The 20,754-nt window shown below is 34.5% G+C and overlaps 1 protein-coding gene across 4 annotated transcripts; it reads left to right on the forward strand.

Annotated features, from left to right (window-relative positions):
* Positions 1 to 6,522: 6,522 nt before the first annotated feature.
* LOC125853838 (uncharacterized) lies at positions 6,523 to 17,413 on the forward strand. 4 transcript variants are annotated; one of them, XM_049533590.1, is made up of 5 exons: positions 13,797 to 14,287; positions 14,366 to 14,492; positions 14,569 to 14,845; positions 14,915 to 15,031; positions 16,886 to 17,413. In XM_049533590.1, exons 3-5 carry the CDS (start codon positions 14,816 to 14,818, stop codon positions 17,225 to 17,227), a joined length of 489 nt encoding a protein of 162 aa, XP_049389547.1. In that variant the 5' UTR covers positions 13,797 to 14,287; positions 14,366 to 14,492; positions 14,569 to 14,815; the 3' UTR covers positions 17,228 to 17,413. The 4 variants fall into 4 exon arrangements, with proteins under 4 accessions (XP_049389548.1, XP_049389547.1, XP_049389545.1 ...); XM_049533588.1 differs by having other exon boundaries at positions 13,812 to 14,287; positions 16,874 to 17,413; XM_049533589.1 differs by lacking the exons at positions 13,797 to 14,287; positions 14,366 to 14,492 and having other exon boundaries at positions 14,554 to 14,845; positions 16,874 to 17,413.
* Positions 17,414 to 20,754: the final 3,341 nt, after the last annotated feature.

A 20,754-nucleotide genomic window follows, 5' to 3' on the forward strand; every position in this document is an offset into this window, starting at 1 on the left:
CATATATTAAGGAAGTCACAACAAAAGCAGTAAGCAACTAATGACAATAGAAAAACAAGAGTGAAACATTGGAAAATTTTACAAAATTTCATAAAAAATCTCCCTTCTTAAAAGTTGGACACATGTGCTAGACATCAAACTCCAAACCTCTCTTTTGGGTAACTCTACGCATTAAACTTAGGAAGATGGGAAAAAATCACATATTTTATCCTTATTGGCTCCTATACATGAGATATAAATTCATTCAGATTAGTTATGGTCATCATCACTTAACAATATATGTCATAGGTAAGAGGCTAATCTGGGTAGACAGTTAAAGGCTCGGGAGACCATGATTATAATATCAACCTTGTGAGTTAGTGAAATTATAGAAATTAGCATAGCAATTGCATATACATATGAAGAGATTACGTGTCAGGCCCCAAGCCTACACCCTGGGCGAGACTGACACTCGAGAACCATTGTTAGCCCCAAGAGAACCGTTGACCTGGCTTAATACTCAGCGGAAGACTTTACTAAACAAAGATAAATTCATGAAATAAGATAAAATGTTGTAAAGAAACATTCAACTGGCCCATAAGGCAACTCAAGTCTCAACATAAACAGAGTGAAAATGAAAAGACTAATGAACTATAACTATATGTCTATGAAGCATCTAATACTATGAGGGATATCGGGACAAGATCCCCGATCATCCTAACAACTGAAATGATAAAGAAATATAAAAAGGGATCCTCTAGAAAGCAAGTAGGCTCACCAAATGACTCTGAAATGTTCGACTGGATCAACGAAGCGTTGGATGATGATCCCGGTTACCTGTATCTGCATCATAAAATGATGCAGGCCAAATGGCCTCAGTACATTGAATGTACGAGCATGTGAGAGGAATTCAAAACAAAACGTAAGCTTGGACTGGAATATGAAAGAAATACTTACCTCAACTTTAATCAACTAATGAATACTCAACTCAATGCAGAAATAAAACAACAATAAAGATGCATTTTATATAAAGCATTTAAATAGTAGATAACATCTCGAAGTATTGGAAAATACAATAATATCTCTGTTTACGAGATTCTCTAACCGGCAACCATCACTATGAGCTATGTGATGATACAACGTCTCGTCCACGCTGCTAGAACTGTCGTATAATTTCCAAGATATAGAGTCGAACCACTAAGCTATGCTTAAAATCATTAAGGAATCATCTAAAAAGTATGATCCTTTCTACCCATGTTGGCAACATGGATGTTTATGGAGACTTGAGTTATTATAAACTCGTCCCCATATCGGTGCTCAATACTACTTCCAAAATATACTCAGCTCATATGTTTAAAAACATAACTCTTTCTCTGTGGTTCGAGATTATTACTCAAAAACTAGCTCAAAAGATCTCTTGGAAATCGGTATTTCCTTTCTTGTTTAAATGTGAAAACATTTACTCTTTGGGAATACTTAGTTCCCATATAATCTTTTCAAGAAAATGAACTTCACTCTTACTCTTACTCAACTCAATGCTCAAGTCTTAAAACAAGTTTCAAACATTTGTAAAAGACTTTTGAAAAGACTCTAAGAACTATTTAGACTTGGCTTTTAACTTTCCTTGAATTTGAATTTATGGATTCAAGGTTATGATTCATGTTATGGATGATTTCTAGATGTTTAGAAGTCATTTAGAGTAGTTAGAATCGATAGGAAGTGTGAGTACACTTTAGAAGGACTCAGACGGGCAAAACGACGAAAAACGGGTGGGGGGCAGGAGACCTTGGCGCACTATTGGTCAATGCTATGAGAAGGCCCACTGGGGTCGTGATATCTCATGAGCCCTCTCGAGTTAATATTTCAAAACGACCCTCAGTTTCAACTACTCACTCGGCACACCAGTCACATAAAGCCTCTACTCATGTGGCTCCACAATCTAGTTATACTATATCTACACCCATTGTGGTACCTAGTTCGGGTTACCAAACATTGCAGGGCTATTCACATCTTGGTCGTGGGTCTACCATACCATCAGCTAGTGCTAGTCAGTGCAATAGTTTGAATACGAGTAGTGGATCAATTGGACTTTCCAATCTTCATCTTGAATCCAATGGCTCAGAGCCTAATACTCCCACCACCCAGCACTCAGATGCACATATTCCTCAGCCAGGAGATACAGACAATTTTTGGAGACTCGTCATCGAGCCATTAGGATACAAGTATGATTTAATTATGTTTCATCTTTCATTTATCTATTTATATTTTAATTGATTATTTTTTGTTTACTCTACTTTGTCAATGAACTCGTATTTCAGCTTACATCCGGATGTGGGTACGGCAAAGATTGTTTTAAAGTGCATCGAAACTCATTATAATGGTGTGTATCTGAATTGGAGTTCGATTCCACTTAACACACAAGGGTAGATGTTCAACGAAATTAAGGTAAGAATATATATAAATTAAATTCACATCATATACATTTAAATTCTCTAGTCATTTGAACAATAAATATTTAGTTATTTTTTATTATAGAAATATTAAGTATGGGCTCCCGAACACGAGGATGAAGTTCAAGTGAACTTCAAGCTTAAAGCTTCACAGTTGCTTTCTAGCACATTTTGTGACTGTCGGAGAGAAAACAGAATTCCTAAGTTTATGTTACCTGATCGATGGCCTCTGTTATTGAAACATTGGAGTACTGATGAAAAATTTAAAAAGAGGAGTGAGATTGGGAAGATGGCTCGCGCATCAGAAAAGGGAGGCTCTTTGCACACTGGTGGAGCTATTAGCCAGGTTACTAGGAAGGAAATAATGGTATACTTTCTTAATTTAGTAAAATAATTTTTTTCTTTTTTGATAAGTACTTTTTGGAGATTAATGAGATCAAATTCTATATATGTTATTTGCAGGAAAAAGAGTTGGGTAGGCCGGTAGCTGTAGCAGAGATGTTCAAGGTTACTCACGTCAAGAAGAGTACGAACCCCACAGAAGAAGAAAGATGGATTGGGCCACGTGCTCAAGAGACATATGTAAGAACTCCATTCAAACTAAATTTTTTTCATTTCCTTGTATACATTACATTTTTATTCGTAGAGTTCTTTGTTTAAATTACAGGATAGGTATATACAAATATCTCAGGAATATTGTAGTACTCTACCTCTTAAGAGTCAGGACAAACCATTTACACAAGAAGAAAACGAGAATCTTTGGAAACAGAGTGCTGGTGAACCGATTAGAGGTTCAGTCTACGGCTATCCAGAAAAGGCATATCAGGAGAAGAAGTCTTGGTATTGTGGTTCATCATCCTCAAGCTTTGATGGCGGGGATAGAGAGACAATATCTGCAATGAAGAGTAAGATAGCTTATCTCAATGTCGAGCTTGTTGATGTAGCCGATAGACAGAAGAAGAGAGAAGAAAGAGATAAGAAGAGAGAAGAAAAAGAGAGGAAGAGAAAGGAGGAGATTGCGGCAGCAAAGGAGGTAGAGAACAAGAGGTATGGAGCGCTTCAGGCCCAACTAAGTTTTCTTTTTAAATCAGGAAATATTCTTCCTCCATATCCGGCCAGTAGTGATGGATCTGATCAGGAGGGTGATGAGAATGATAAGTCTGATAAGGAAAGTGAGGGTGACGAGAATGGTAAATTTGATAAGGAGAATGAGGGTGATGAGGAGTTGTTGTATCTATTTGACATTTTAGACTTTTATATTTTTGGAATTGTTTAATTTGATTGTATTTTAGTTTATTTTGAAGTTCGATGAAGTTTATTTTGAAATAGTTTAATTTATATGTTGAAAATATTGTGTTGTTTTGGTTGGATGAAGTTTATTTGGCTTTGGATTGTTTTGGTATAAATATGCAGGTGGGCAACTAAAAACTGCAGCAATTTGCTGCCTGTTTTGGAGCGAAAAATCGACCTTCGAAGGTCAGAATTTAAAAAATAAAAAATAAATATATCGACCTCTAGAGGTCAGAATTCCAAAACAAAAAACAAATACCGAACTCCGGAGGTCAGAATTTTAAAAATACAAAAACAAAAATACCGACCTCCGGAGGTCAGAATTTTAAAAATATAAATATAATAATACCGACCTCCGGAGGTCAGAATTTCAAAAATACAAAAATAAAAATACCGACCTCCAGAGGTCAGAATTTTAACATTACAAAAATAAAAATACCGACCATCGGAGGTCAGAATTTCAACATTACAAAAATAAAAATACCGACCTCCGGAGGTCAGAATCTCAAAAATAAGAATACCGACCTCCGGAGGTCAGAATCTCAAAAATACAAAAATAAAAATACCAACCTCCAAAGGTCAGAATTTAAAAATTAAGAAGACACAAATATCGACATCCGGATGTCGGTATTCCATGAGAAATAAATATTTTTGACCTCAGGAAGTCGGAAATAATAATATATAAAATTGACCTCAGGAAGTCGGAAAATAAAATAATGAATTTTCCGACATAAAATAAAAACAGACCTCGAGAGGTCAATAAATACCAACCTCCAGAGGTCGGTATTGAATAGCGACCAATCTTTTTCCAACCTAAGCTGGGATGTCGGTTTTAGGTCAGTCTATTTTTTAGTAGTGTTCGTTTTAGCATTGTTTTTGGGCTAAACCAATTTTGGCTTGGTCGTTTACTTGTTTGTGCAAATTTGATTAATTCGGAATAAAGGAGCTTGAGCTCAAATATTTAGTTTTTAAAAAAATCTTATGACATTTACAAACAAGTAAAAGACCAAGCAAAATTTGGTTTAGCCCTTAAACAACGCTAAAATGAAAATCCCAGCCCAATAAGTGAGGCTATCAACTTCTCTAACATGTTTCCTAAAAAGTAGGGTTTCCAATTTGAGCTCCCTATCTTTCTCTCCATGTCGCCGCAAGGAGCCTTGTGGAATCTAACCTTCCTCTTCCACTTGCTTTAGGTCATCAACACCTTCCTCTTGTTTGCCACGTCTTTTTCTTAGCTACTAAAGGTAGGTTTTCAGTTTATTCTTTTCAATTTTCTAATTTTCCTTTTCTCCTTGTAGAAACATTATCCGATGGATCAATATTTTGCATGAACTGGTTTCAATAGAGGTGCCTCATCTTGTGGTGGGCTCGCAACTCTCAGTAAGTCTCCAACCTTTCCCTCTTTCTTTCTCCGCCCTTTTCTTCCTCTCTGACTCTCTATTTCCAGCTGAAGTAGCAGTACAGTAACTTCTAAGATATAGAGAGTCGATTCTTCCTAATTAGTTAGGTTATTCCTCTTCTATCTGATTGGGAAAGTTTTCAATTATTCTCTTACTTAGATTTCTAATGATTCAATATAATGCTCATTTAAGTATCGCAAACACTATGGGTAAAGAAAGAAGCAGTTGAATTCATTGTTGTCGAATAAAGAAAAGATAAAGGATATTTGGAGGAAAGCTAAGGAATAACTAGTTATACTTTTAAATTTTTTATTTAGAAGACATTTTTACTAAAGTTATGATTATATTAAGGCTAACATTGAAACATTATTGACTGAGGTTGTAGTCCTGGCATGACTATACTTTAGACATATAGTAATTATACATCAAATATTTAATTTCTTGTCAAGGTCAACTTTCATACATATTTTACTAGATTTGTGACCTTGCTAAAGCCAGAAGATTAGTCATATAATAGCTTCATATCTGGTGTGAAATCGGACATATACATGATATACAAAATTACAAATGATTTGCATAAATAAGATTTTTTGATGTCATAGTTTAAAGTTGGCTTCATATTTCAGGCTTTATACTGTTTTCTTAGTGAGATCTCTACTATATTCTCCCTCATATCCTTGGGAGCAGATACTTTGTTCATAACCTAGCCTAACCCCAAGGAAAGATAAATTAGACCTTCATACTCTTAAATGTGTCTTTCTTGGTTACTCTAGAGTTCAAAAAGGGTATTGTTTCTATTTACCATATCTGCGTCGATACCTTATGTAGGCCGATGTCACATTCTTTGAATCACAACCACTACTAGAAAGAAGCTATTTACCGACTACAAATATGTAATCGGAAATCTGGAAAATTTTCCGACTACTTTAATCGGTACATTAAAATTTATATTATTTTAATTGTTTTAAAATTTTACCGATAATGATTTCGACTACTGAAGTCGTAAGTTTTATGAAATAAAGTCAACAACAGAATTGACTAGTGTTCCGATTACAGTAGTCGGTACTTTGTTAAAATAATTAAAAAAATAATTGGCGACTACTGTAGTCGGCAATTTTACTATATTTTTTATTTAAATATTAATTTAATTTTTCGATTACAGTAAAGTAATAGTGAAGGTCCCTACTTCGATCCTAGGCATCAACATTTTACTTTAAAAAATATTTTTTTAGTTAGTAAATTATGACCCATATATTGTAAAATTGTTTAAAAAAGAGAAAATTGATTAGTGTTCCGCTTTTTCACTAACATTAATTAAAAAAGAAAACATTAATTTAAAAAGAGAAAACTACTGTAAAGGTAAAGTAATAGTATTCTGACCTATTTTTTCACTGACTAGCATTTCTCTAAAACTACTCTATAAACTCTTTCTCCATGCGATTCTTTTCACTTTGGTTGAGGACAAATCGTTTCCAGAATCTAAAAGCAAATCATTTCATGAATCGTTTGAAAGAGGTAATGTAAACTCGTCTCCTTTTTCGGGTTTCAATTTGGTTGAGGTACTGTAAAGTCTCTTCTTCTTTAGGGTTTATATTTGGTTGAGGTACTGTAAAGTCTATTACTGTTTAGTAGGGTTTCAATCGGGTTGTTTGAATTAGAAAATTGTTTCAAAAATAGATTTAGTAGTTGCAACATATGAATGTCTTCCTCAATTAGGCATTTTCTTGCGTTTGTTATGGTTTCTCTTTGCGTTAAAATATATCCTCGAGCTTAGATATATTTATTAGTTCCCTGAAGTTTCAGTTAGTTATATATTACATAGGTTGTAGATTCAACATACAAGAGCCAATATTTGAGAGTTACTTTGGTTTAAGTTTCTGGGTTCAAAACATGTTTAATTTTCCTTTTTTTTTCTCATCTTAGAGTAGAAAGCCCAGTTGAAAAATGTTCATAATGTGACGGTCTACACTACAGATCAATTGGCTTTGGCCTCACACAAAACTACAAAACAAACAGTAAAAGGTTATCTAATAATAGTATTCCCTGTGATAGTAAGAAAATGATGGTGTGGCCACTTCATTAAAGTAAAAGAAGATCTTGAAGGTTTACTTAACCAATAATTTTTTTGTGAAGCATGTGATATCGTATCCGTTCTCTAGAGTAATTGAGGATATGCAAGGTGTGGTTGACTGTCTTGTCAAAAGCTTGGTAAATGTTTTGCTTTGACCCATTCGGATAGTTTGCCTAAAGTGGTTGTAAAAGGGAAAAAATATGCTACAAATATGTCATAGGTTGTAGTTTTGTTATGATTTGTTTTTTATTTTGTTCTTGAAAACAATATTTAGGATATCAAAAACAATGTTTATGGTAATGAAGGAAATTGTTAGAATGAGTACTTTTTTCCAATTTCAATGTTAGATGGACCATGCATTTTTAGGAAGGTGCTTTTTATTCTATTAATGTTGTGGAAATAAAATCTATGCAATTTGGTGCAACTAAAGGCAAGAGATGAATTGCTCGACAAATTCAAAGCTCGCTTACAAGCTGCATCTGATTGGTCAGCGATTGTACAATAATTAATTCTAATCATATCAATTTTGTCATGGAATTGAAAAAGAAATTAGATATAAAGGTGATTAGCATATAGAGTATATTTCATATTCTATATTTTCTTCTTGTTTTTTCTTATTTGAAATCAAAATATAATTGCAGACATTGGTTTATTACTTGTAACACATGAATAACAGAAAGTGTAAAAGAGCAATAGTTCTAGTGCAGCTGCTCACCATATATTCATGTTTTGATCGTACGAGTAAAACATTAGTATAGGTAGAGTAAATTAATATTCAATTTTTTAAAAAAAGAAGAAGAGTAGTAGTGAGAAAAAGGCACTTGAAGCAGAAGTATGAAAAGAAGACAGATAGAGGTAGCATATCTATCTCCTAAGTCCTAACTTTGAGTGTAAGTATTTTGTATATTACATGGGATAGGGGGGAAATGAGTTCTGTTTGTGGTTTTTAGTTTTAGTGATTATTATATTTTGAGCATAGGAAACTGAGCAAGTTTCTCAATGAGATTCAAGAAAGATTGAAGTTGTGGTGGAGAAGAAATGACTTTGAATAATCAAAGTGTACAACTCATAGGATCGTGAGGCTGAATATATTTATGAAAAGATACATCTATATATATATAGTAAATTCTTGTTATGTATGAGCATGCTTGTTTATAATACATATGAGAAAGCAATACATCTCTGTCATGTACTGCTGCTGGGTGGTGTCAATCTGGTTGTTTTTGTTTTGACATGAATGAAAGAAAGTACATCTTGTTTATGATACATTACATTGAAAGAGTTTTTGTATGAACATGGGAGAAAACAGATAGATGCTCTATGTTGGTCCTAATTGTTAGGGTTTTAATTTGGTTGAGGTACTCTAAAGTCTCTTCCTCTTTAGGGTTTCAATTTGGTTGAAGTACTGTAACTCTCCTACTCTTTAGTATGTAATTTTTCTCGAGGAACGATCAACAAATTAGAGTTAATATATGCTTAATTTTCTCTACAAAACTGGATTGCTAGTTTGTTTAGTTAAATTCTTAACTTTTTAAATTTGTGTCGATGGAATTTGCACATCGTAAATGGATGTATGATAGAACTCATCCTAATCGTGCGGGATTGAGGGTGGAATTTATAAATGGGGTTAAAGAATTTATTGCAAAGGCGAAAACTAGAAATGATTTTCTTATAGAAGGCACAATTAGGTGTCCTTGTGCCAAATGCAAGTGTATCAAGTTATTGAAACCAGATAAAGTTGAATTTCATATAGTTTGAAGAATGGATTTATTGATAATTATTATGTATGGACTGTTCATGGAGAGAATGATGCCAATGTAGCTAGTGTTGATTTTCAGAATGCTTTTGATGGTGTGGATAATCCTGTAGAGAATAATAATGTTGAAAATTCTCGATTCAATGAAATGTTGAGGGATGCTTTTGGGATGTCCCCAGGGGTTCAATCAGAACCAAATGATGAGGCTAAGCGCTTCTATAGAGAGTTAACTGAAGCTAGTCGACCATTATATGAAGGTTCAATGCATTCTAAGTTGTCTGTTGCTGTTAGATTGCTAAGTATAAAGTCAGATTATTCAATTTCTCAAGCGGGAATGGATTCTATCATTAGGCTTATGAATGAGCTTAATCCGAGTAAAATTGACTTGCCTAAAGATTTCTACACGGCAAAGAAGATGGGTTCTAAGTTAGGGCTTTCATCAGAAAGGATTGACTGTTGTGAAAAAGCTTGCATGTTATTTTATAAAGATGATGCAGCTTTAGAAAATTCCAAATTTTGTAATCAAGCTCGTTATAAGGAAGTCACAAATGTCAAAAGGAAGAAGGTTCCGGTGAAGTCAATGCATTACTTACCCATTATACCTTGGTTAAAGAGGTTATACGCATCAATGAGCTCTGTTCCTCATATGAGATGGCATTACGAACATAAAAGGCCACCTGGTGTTCTATGTCATCCATCAAATGGAGAAGCATAGAAGCATTTTGATAGAGTGTTTCCTGACTTTGCTAGTGAACCTAGAAACATTAGGTTGGGATTATATAGTGATGGATTCACTCCATTTACGGTCTCTGCGGCACCATATTCATGTTGGCTAGTATTTGTTACGCCATATAATCTCCCTCCTGAGTTATGTATGACAAGTCCATATTTGTTCCTAACTTGCATTATTCCAGGTCCAAACAATCCAAAAAATTTGATTGACATATACATGCAGCCTTTGATCGATGAGTTAAAATTATTGTGGAATCAAGGTGTGGAAACATATGATGTATTCCATAAACAAAAATTCATAATGTGTGTTGCTCTGATGTGGACTATAAATGATTTTCCTACTTATGGAATGTTGTCTGGGTGGTCAACTATTGGTAAGTTAGCTTGCCCATGTTGTATGGAAGACACAAAAGCATTCAGATTCTAACATGGAGGTAAGAACTCATGGTTCGATTGTCACCGTCGATTCTTGCCAAAGGATCATGAATTTAAGAGATATACTAGTGCATTTATGAAGAACCAAACTGATTTTGAAGATCCACTAGCAACTTTATCGCCTGAGGAAATGTGACATAGAGTTAGGGATTTACCTAAGGTAACAGACTCTCCATCATCTAAGATACCTGGTTATGGTGTTACACATAATTGGACAAAACAGAGCATATTTTGGGAGTTACCTTATTGGAAGCATAACCTTCTTCGCCATAATTTGGATGTCATGCATATTGAAAAAAACTTTTTTGACAACATATTCAATACTGTGATGGATATCAATAACAAGACAAAAGATAATTTGAAGGCTAGGATGGACTTAAAAGAATACTGCAGGCGAAGTGAATTGTACTTACATACCTTAACAACAAGATTCAGAAGCCCAAGGCAAGTTACACATTCACTTTGGATGAGAAGAGAGAGATTTGTGATTGGGTCAAGAATTTGAAGATGCCTGATGGATATGCTTCAAACTTATCTAGATGTGTTGATATGAAAGAAGGAAAGTTGATGTCTATGAAAAGCCATGATTGTCACATTTTTATGGAATCTTTGATCCGTATAGCATTCAAGTCCTTACATGATAGAATATGGAAACCCATCACAGAAATAAGCCTTTTTTTCAAGGAGTTGTGTTCTAGCACATTGAGGGTGGAGAACCTAAATTACATGGAGAATAACATTTGCCTAGCTTTAAACAAGTTGGAAAAAATATTTCCTCCTGGCTTTTTCAATGTAATGGAACATCTCCCTATTCATCTTGTGCATGAGGCACGACTTGGCGGTCCAGTTCAAGGTAGATGGATGTATCCTTTTGAGAGGTAAGAACTTTAAATTATTTTTCTTTTTGTTTGAATTTTTTTAACAAAAAATCGTCTAAAAGTCACACTTTACAAGATTATTGGCAAAAGTAAAAGGACCATAAAAAATAGATGGAGAATAGAGAGAGTGATGCGTGAAGCATATTGGGCCAGAGAAATGTCTAATTTTGATTCATATTATTTTGAAAGTGATGTGCCATGTTTGAGAAATAGACCCAATCGACATGACGATGGAGGAATTATCGATCATTTGGCACCACCCTTGTCATGCCCCGAGACTACCCCCGAGACGCGTACACGGGACCTAGGACCACAAGTGATCCCAAGCTAACCCTACTGGCATGATCATGAGCATACTAAAGATAATAACTGATGCGGAAGCTAAATCATAAATAAAAATGAAAAGATGAGGAATACCCATATAATTTAACTGAGATATATGAAAACTGATGAGTTTAATACAAAGAAGATATTAACTCAATACTAAGCTGAATCTAACTATGTCTGAAATAAGCCTCTAAACTGACTAGAAATGTTGGGACATGCCCCAACTAGGTCTAGCAAAACTGAAACTAAAGACTAAAAGTAATAAAGATAAACATGTCACTAGTCCTTGAAGAATGAGGGCTCACCACTGATGTTGCTAAACTGATGATCGGGAATCGATCTAAGCGTGATCTGGATACTGAGAACCTGAACCTATATCACGAGAAGATGTAGCACACGTATGCGTCAGTACTTGAGAGGTACTGAGCATGCAGGGTAGAGTAAAGCTGAAATAACATATAACTGAACAAAGCAATAAAGCAATGCAATAATCTGAACATGATATAGATACTGAAAATACTGAATATTGAGCTAACTGATGCAATGACCAAATTTATAACATGTTGAGACTAAATACTGACTGTACTGAAATATGGTCCATGCAATAGAGTCTGACTGAACTATGGGAGCAACTAAAGCCGACATAAAACCACATGAGCTAATGTGGAGTCCGATGTATATGCCCCATCGAGAGGACCCAATATACCCTGCCAGAGGTGTAGAGGCATGGTGGTGTGATCACTAAACTAATGTTGACCACAGAGGGGATTTACACCTACGTGGCTCGTAGTTCTGGGACTATATGGGTACGTTGAACCCTAGTCCAACTCGGTATTATGCTACTCCCAATGAATTAAGTAGTTAACTGGTTATGACTGAATTTCTGTAAATACTGGATAGCTCGAACTGAACATGCAAACTGAGAATGCAACAATTAATCTGATAATGATGCATTCATAAACTGAGGCATGTATAACTGAATACTGAAATATCTGACCAAGCATGTGTAATTCAAGAACTAAAGAAATACATAGCTAGGGTTCTGAAAATCATGCAATAAACTAAGAAATAACATGATAATCTGATTTGAAACATTTAAATAACTAATTCATGATGATTTGTTGAAATTCTAGAAACCCTAAGTCTATTCATAATCATAGAATCATGAATTTGACTGAATTCTAGGGACCTAATGGGCGAAAGGAACCCACTAGTGAAATCCCACATACCTGGTGACGAATTCCACGGAGAAATCTTTCGATTTCGGGGCTGGAACTGAAGGAAACTTGCTGTGTTCTTGAACTAGGGTTCTTGACCTTTTTCTCCTCTCCTGCTTTTAATTTTCTAAGTTTTAATTAATGATTTTTACTAAGGTAAGTTCTAGTTATGTTTCTAGGCTTAAACTGACTAAACCTCATGATTTAGGGTCTAAACGATGTATCTTAGGGGTCCAACGAAATAGGAAAAGACCAAAAGACCCCTGACTTAACTGCTGTCAGAGTGACCGACGGATTGGACTGACTGGCCGTAGATCAATCGACGGTCCGTCGATTGGAGTCGACGGTCAAATCTGCCCAACAGGGCTTCACTAAAATGAGCATAACTTTTTACTCGGAGGTCGGATTTTAGTAAATTTGGTAGCGTTGGAAAGAGGATTCAATTATCTATCATATAATAGGTCATGGGATACATAATTACTTTTGTGCTAAAAGGTATGACCATCTGAAGTTGACCCACTCAACAATTTTTATCTAACTGGCTGCTGACCCCAACCTACAGTTAGACCTACAGACCGTGCATCGAATGACGGTCCATGCTGGTCAACCTTCAATCAGGACTGAAGCTGGGCTTTAGGGGCATCGATCCACGGACACGAACCACGGTCTGTGATCTGACCTACGGACCGTAGGCCCGGCCGTGGGTCGACACTTAGCCGAATTTCTGGCTAAGTTCTAGGGGAGTTTGCTGACACGAACCACGGACCTGCAGGACGGACCATGGGTCCGTGGATGGTGCCCGTGAGTGCCACCTGCAACACCAAAAATCTGTAATCTGGTCTATTTTCGGATACGGGGTGTTACAACCCTTTTCCATATTTAATTATCCATGAAAAGGAGGTCCAAAATATACTCCAAAGTGAAAGTTAACTTAGATGGAGCTAAAGTCAGCTATAACACATGTATTATTGAATTGTACCGAGGTCCAACCTTATCATAGGTAAATATGTATATATTACCTACTTCTAAAAAAAACCATCATCCCTTTAACTAATTTAAGTTATTATTTTGTCGGGCAATTATTTTGTTGGTACATATGGGAATGATGTTGTTTATTCTAGGTTTTCAGACTGGTTCAAAGAACATGTAAGTGTTACCTAATACTAATAAGTGTTTGCCAATCAATTATATATATTTTTAGAATTCTAAATTTTCTTTAATTCAATATAGGCTCATAATCCAGTTAATGTCGTGGATGTCGTAAATGTCCAATTTTTACATGATATTTCTTGGGACCTGATCATAGAGTTAGAATAATGTCTAAGTACTTCATCAATGGGTTCAAATTTCATACAAAAGAATGGTCCAAAGGCAAGAAAACCAATAATAGTGGGGTGTGGGTGAAAGGTGAGGGGGATATTGATTATTATGGTGTGCTTCAATAGATTATAGAACTCGAGTATGTTGTTGGTTTGCCAAAGAAAAAGCTAGTATATCTAGGTGTGCTTCGAGCTGTCATATCAGTAAAAAGGGCAGCTCTTCATCTCTGCTTCCATCATCGACTCAAGCTGTATCTCCAGCATCATCGACACCTAGTATATCTAGGTCAAATATTGGAGGCCCTGTACCAGCATCACCATATGTGATCAATAGTAGTACTACTACACCTGCTTGTGCAAAGACTCAATATGCTGGAGATATTAGAGAATATGATGCTTTTCATAGGCTAATTATCACCCCCGATGAGGATGGGTAAGTTATCCTTATGTTATCTTTATGTTATTTTTAATTTGGTGAATGTACTTCTTACATGAATTAAGTTTAATGCAGGTTTGCGCCATCATATCTTGGCTCGCGCATGGTTGCAGAATCTATTACACCATTCTTCGATGATGCTTGGGGTAGATGGAAAGAATCTCCCTACAATAGCAAAGAACAAATATGGAATCAATTTAAGGTACAAATAAAACTTATTCTTATGTCAGTTATCAAATATTGAATTTTGAATGTAATGACATTTTTTTATGGTGCAGACGAAGTGTGTATGGCAGCCATGTTATGAGAATAAAATAAATTCTATTTTTGAGAAGAATGCTCGTATACGAGTTACTGAAATGTTGTTTGTAGCTCAAAAATAATGAGAAGCCCAGTTGGCTACGAGCAGACATATGGGTTAAATTTTTGGAGAAATGGAACACTCCTAAATCTAAGGGGAAGTGTGAGCGAGCAAAGGCAGCTCGGGCCTCTGTAAAGGGTGGCACTTTACACACCGGAGGTTCTATGAGTTACACAACCCACAAACGAAAAATGGTAATTTTTTAATTGACTCTCCTTACTTTTAACTAAATGTGATTGAACTTCATATAACTTTAATTGCAGACAAAGTTAAAAGGTGCAAAAGTGTCTAGTTCTAAGGTATTTGAGGAGACGCATAAGAAAAGAAATAAGGATGGTACAAGGGGAGAATGGATAGAGCCACGTGCAGAGGAGACATTTGTAAGTTATAACACTTCAATATTATTTCATTTAACATAATTTTAGAATCTTAGATCATCAATGGCAATAAATCAGAAAAGAAAAGCTGCAATTCGCCTCATCTCAATGGCAATAATCTAATGTTGCTTATAATTCGATTATCGTATAATTTTATTGTAGTTATTATTCAGTATGCTTTGTCATGAATTGTGTAGTATTTTGCCTTGTGTAGTTCTGACTACTCAATAAAATATGTAGCTCACATGTCATTCTAGTTACTGTCAGTATGTTTGTTAACTGCCACTCCAAATAAGCAATCTTTACTGCAATTTAGACTAGTATTTACTATTCAATATAGTTGACTAATGTAGTAATTGACAAAAGATATGAAGTAGCTACTCTCATGATTAGTTTAAGGGTATAGTTAAGAAGTGTTGACAAAGACAAGTTCCTTGGTGTCTAATGTAGCAACTCATCCAGAAATTGAAGATGTTGAAACTTCAATTTCTTGAAACAAGAATTATGAGTCGATGGGGTTATTATATTATCAGGAAGGAAGTTGTCTAGAAAGACCTTTTGTTGTTTATCAAAAATAGAGTACTTTGGCATGAAACAAGAATTGTTATTCATTTCAACGGGTAAAATAAACTCGTCTGCATCGAAAAATGGATCAAAAAAACAATCTTGATCTTGATTTTCATGAGAAAAGGTGTGTTCAACATCATAGTTAAAATAAAAAAGAAGTTGTTGCATAGTCATCATTTCTTTTGAGTTGAATTCTTCAACATTTGGTTCCAATTTAGTTGCAGAAAAGTAGCTAACACTAGCCTTTCTTGAATATCCAATAACACACCCTTTACAAGCAAAATATAAATTGAGCTTAAGTAACAAATAGCATACTACTAGTAGCTTAAATTAGTATAAGAATATGAAGTGGTTAATTTAAGAAAGATAGAATTAGTTTAAGGATAAATACCTTAATTGAGATGACAAGTAGAGAGAGATGACAAGTAGAGAGAGATGACAAGCTACTAAAGTTACATACTCAACATTTTGCAAGTTTGTTAGATGAGGTTAATAAGGTTAGAGGGAAGTTGTAGGTGGCACAATAAGCTAAAACAACAAGAGGAATTAGAAATTGATAAGGAATTTAAAAGGGTGAGCTACTTGACAGAAGTGATGTTGATTCAAAGAGGAAAAACAATTTGGTTGAGACTAGGGAATGATAATAATCAATATTTTCATTCTAGTCTCAAATAGAAAAGGCATCGAAAAACAATTCTCAGTTTCAAGATGAGAACATCCAGATGCAGACTTAATCTGAACAGATCGCTACTATATTTGTAAGGCATTTTTCTCAACTATTAGGGGAAAGGGAAGTTGGACAAAAACAAAAGGCTGAAGAAGTGTTCTTAAAATATGGAAATCGTGGAAATCAGTTATCTGTATATCAATAGGTGCAACTACTTGAAACTTTTACTAGAAATGAGGTAATAAAAGGTTGTATTAACAAAAGTGCAGGATATGATGTTTATAATAGTGGTTTCTTTAGAGATGCTTGAGATGTAGTAAGGTATACACCATGAGCATTGAAAGTAGCTTTAGGCCTTTTATTAAATTCATACTACTACAAGGCACCTCTAACGTGGTCGAAAATTTCTAGCACGATTTCAGCCAGATGCTAAAATAATTTGTTCAGAGGCTGCAAGCTGTAACCAGAGAAATGCCTATGAAGCTTTTGCTTCATTGAAGGGAAAGATGTTTAATTCTTTTCCTCCTTTGTGATGGTCGTCTCTTTTTACTTAATTGTGTATTATGTCTGAAAGAAATAAGATTATTGATTTACATATACATATATTTCAGGTTGGATTTCAGAGAGGCTTGGATGAATGGCGTCAGGCACATCCTACTTTAGATGCGGATGCAACATCATCTAGTGATATTACATCAATATGGACAAATGTGGCAGGAGGTGTTAAGAAAGGTAGAGTTTACGGGCTTGGAGCACAACCTTCCTCGTTTCATCCATCATCATTGTTGTCTGGTGCTTCTACTTCTCAATCTTCGAAAGAAATGGAAGCAATGCGAAGACAAATTTCAGAGCTTACAGAACGACTTCAATCATCTGAATCTAACTTTGCTAAAGTGCAGAAATTCATGGAGAAACATATGGCTGAATCTGATGAAAGTGAAGGGATCGACTCTGATGAAGAGTAGATTGTTTTAAGGTTGTTTAGACATTTTCTATGAGATTTAGACGTGTTTTGAACTATTTACTTCCTTTTTGAATAACAACTTAATACTTATTAGATTTGATTTTGATGATGCTTGAGCTGTTAAACTCAATTGAATTGAATTGAATGCAATTTGAATGTTTAGGAATGTATTCGATGTTTGATTTTATTGTTGAGTTTTTGTGGATGGATGATAGTATTAATTTAACAGGTGGTCTACCAAAGAAACAACATTTTTCAGTAGTAAAATGTAGTTTTTTCGACTACAATAGTTTAGAATATCATATAAATTTTTTTAGAAAATTAAAATAGCCGACTACAATAATCGGCAGATTACCTAAATAGTAAATAAATTAATTATGTATACCGACTGTAGTAGTCAAAAAAGTACTTAAATGATTAACAAGTAAATTATATGCCGACCACAGTAGTTGGAATATATATTAATTAATTATTTAATTATTCAACTATTACGATTACTATAGTCGGCATTGTTTTAATTATTAAATTATTATTTAAATAGTTTCCGACTACAGTAGTCGGCCATTTAGGTACTTTATGGTCGATTCTTGTTTTATAATTTTCGACTACCGTAGTCGAAAAACGCCGACTACCGTAGTCGGTAAAGAATTTCCGACATTCAAGATATCGACTACTGTAAAGTAGTTGGAAGGTCATCGGCAAACCCATTTTGTGACTACATTCCGACTAATTTTGTAATCGGCAAACAGCGAATTTCTAGTAGAGAACCTTATTATACATCTTGTAATCATCTTGAGGTCTCTGAGGTCTTACTCCTACCTCTCAGGTTTTACCTGTACCAACTTTTGAGGAACCTACAGTTACTTGTACATCTCTACTTGTAGTGCCATCACTCTTGGCTTATCATCGCCATCTGCATCTAGCACCATTCTCCAGTGAATTATGCCATGCATCAAACAATGTAGCTACTACGGACTTGCCTCCTCCTAGCCAACCGATTGCATTTCAAAAAGGTATACAATCCACTCGAAATACTAACCCATATTATACTTACTTGAATTATCATCATTTATCATCACCCCACTATGCCTTTGTATCATTTGTCCTCTATTATTATCCCTAAGACTATGGGTGAAATACTTTCTCATTTTTAAGGGAGGTACACTATGATTGATTCCATGTATGCTTTACGTACGTGTGGTACTTGAGAGCTAGTCTCACTTCCTGTAGGTAAATCTACTATTGGCTGTCGTTGAATTTATGCAGTCAAAAATGGTTTAGATAGTTAGGTTTATAAGGCTCACCTTGTTGCCAAAGGGTATACTCAATGTAATACCCAATTTTAACTCGAGGTCCAAACAGTGTACAACATATAGTGATTCTTAATTTGATTCTTAATGCTATTTTAAAGAGTCGCCACCTAATTATGTGAAAAGTAAATTATAATACCTATTTTACTAAGGTTATGTAATATAAACTCTACATTAAGGTCTACCTAACCTTATATGATTCTAGGTAAGTGTTCTAATTTATCCTAAAGGGAAGGGGAAAGACATCCTTTTAAGATCCATAAAACACAGTTAACCGGTCAAACTGAGGTTAATTAATTAAACTAGAAAATAATGCTAAAGAATTTGCAAAAAAACCATGAGTGGAAAACATTTTAACATTTGAAAAACTATTTTATATTTGGAAAGAATTGACTTGCATTTTTCTTTTTTGAAAACAATAGATAATCACTTGTTTAAAACGACAATTGTTTGTACAAAATTTGGTACGAAAATGCATACTAAAACAAAGGTTTCAGTATATGAAGTTAATGCGCATGTCTTAAAATTTGTTTGCACCTTGAAACACATTCTACATTTGAAAATTGATTGAAATAGAATGACAAAAACTTGAAAAGAAGAAAATAAAAAGTCATTTGCTTAAAAAAAAATTATTAGTCTCTAAAGTCATGGCTATAAAAACACAGTACAAAATCTAATTTATGACCCCCAAAAAACGCTTCTTTAAAAAAAATCAAATTGAGCTTAAATAAATGCTAGATTTCTTTCAAAAAAGGAAAAGCTCACATATGATAGATAATTTATCGATAATTAGGTTGTGGGTAACTAAGTAATTAGATTTAAACGTGGCCAGTTTTCCTATGTCGACTATCTCGAATGAAAAAAAAAAACTAAAAACACATCTAAATCACATAAGTAAGTTCATCATGTTAAGAAAAATCAATAAAAACAAATAAATGCTAAAGATATAAATAGACATAGGCGACTCCAAGTGAGTTTCACTCGTTTTGCTTGCTATTCCGGATAGTCAAAGATATAGACTCCATATGCGGGTATTATGGTAGCGAGTCCATGAGACTGTATTTTGACAGAGTCCTCAATTCGGACTCTATTTTTGCTCCAAAGTTCATGCAAGTAAAGAGAGGGTAAAGAGATTAGTAAGACAATTCAACTTTAATCGATATTGAATAAGTCAAGAATAGAGCCAAATAAAGTCACGCCACAAAATACATTCCGAGATACAAATTAAACTGCAAGGATCAGACAAGATGCATGAAGATTTTTGAACCAAACTCGAAGCAGCCAAGTATGAAGCAACCTATACGTGCCTTATAGACACAACATTAAATTCTAACTTCAACAGATTTGAACTATAAAGAAAACTTACTTCTCACACCATGATCCTTTAACATTAATTTTTTTTTACATAGCCAAATATTAAATATTCAGGATGAAAAGGAATAAACTCATACATACATTTCTACTAACAGAGAATAGAACGGAGGCTGCTAACAGAGGAACAAAAGAGACTTAGACTCAAATTTATATGCATCGAGATAAAGCGCGATCATGGCGAGCATATAATTTGGAGCATATTTTATAACTAAGCATGACAATAAAGATCTCCATTAAAACTTATTCCTACTTTAAGAAGTATACATGAGCTGCAAATGTTTAACATACAAGGACAATGAATAAGCTATCAACTGGGAGGGAAAAAAAAGGCAACAAAAGATCTCATATAAACCTTTTTTTAAACTAAGGGTGTGTTTGGTATGAAGGAAAATGTTTTCCATGAAAAATGTTTTCCTAGAAACTGTTTCCTGGAAAACAAGTGATTGTGACTTATTTTCTCATGTTTGGTTGGTAAGTAGAAAATATTTTCCCAAAAATATTTTTTAATGTTTGATTTATGAATGAAAAATGTTTATGAGAAAATATCTTTTAATTTTACTAGAGTAGAAAATAATTTTTGAAATTGAAAATATTTTTTAAAAACAAACTTAAACTTTTTGGGGAGTGGGGTTGAGGGTGGGGATGAAAAAATAAAAATATGAAGTTGAAAATATTTTTCAAAAGAAACTTAATTTTCTTTTTTTTGGGGAGGGGGGTGCGGGGGTCAAGGGTAGGAGTAAAAAAATAAAATATTGAAGTTGAAAATATTGCTTAAAAACAAACTTAAATTTTTTTTTGAGGGGGGTGGGGGGCTGGGTAAGGGGGCAGATCGGGGGGGGGGGGG

This window comes from Solanum stenotomum, chromosome 1, assembly GCF_019186545.1.
Source record: "Solanum stenotomum isolate F172 chromosome 1, ASM1918654v1, whole genome shotgun sequence".
NCBI classification, from domain to species: Eukaryota; Viridiplantae; Streptophyta; class Magnoliopsida; order Solanales; family Solanaceae; genus Solanum; species Solanum stenotomum.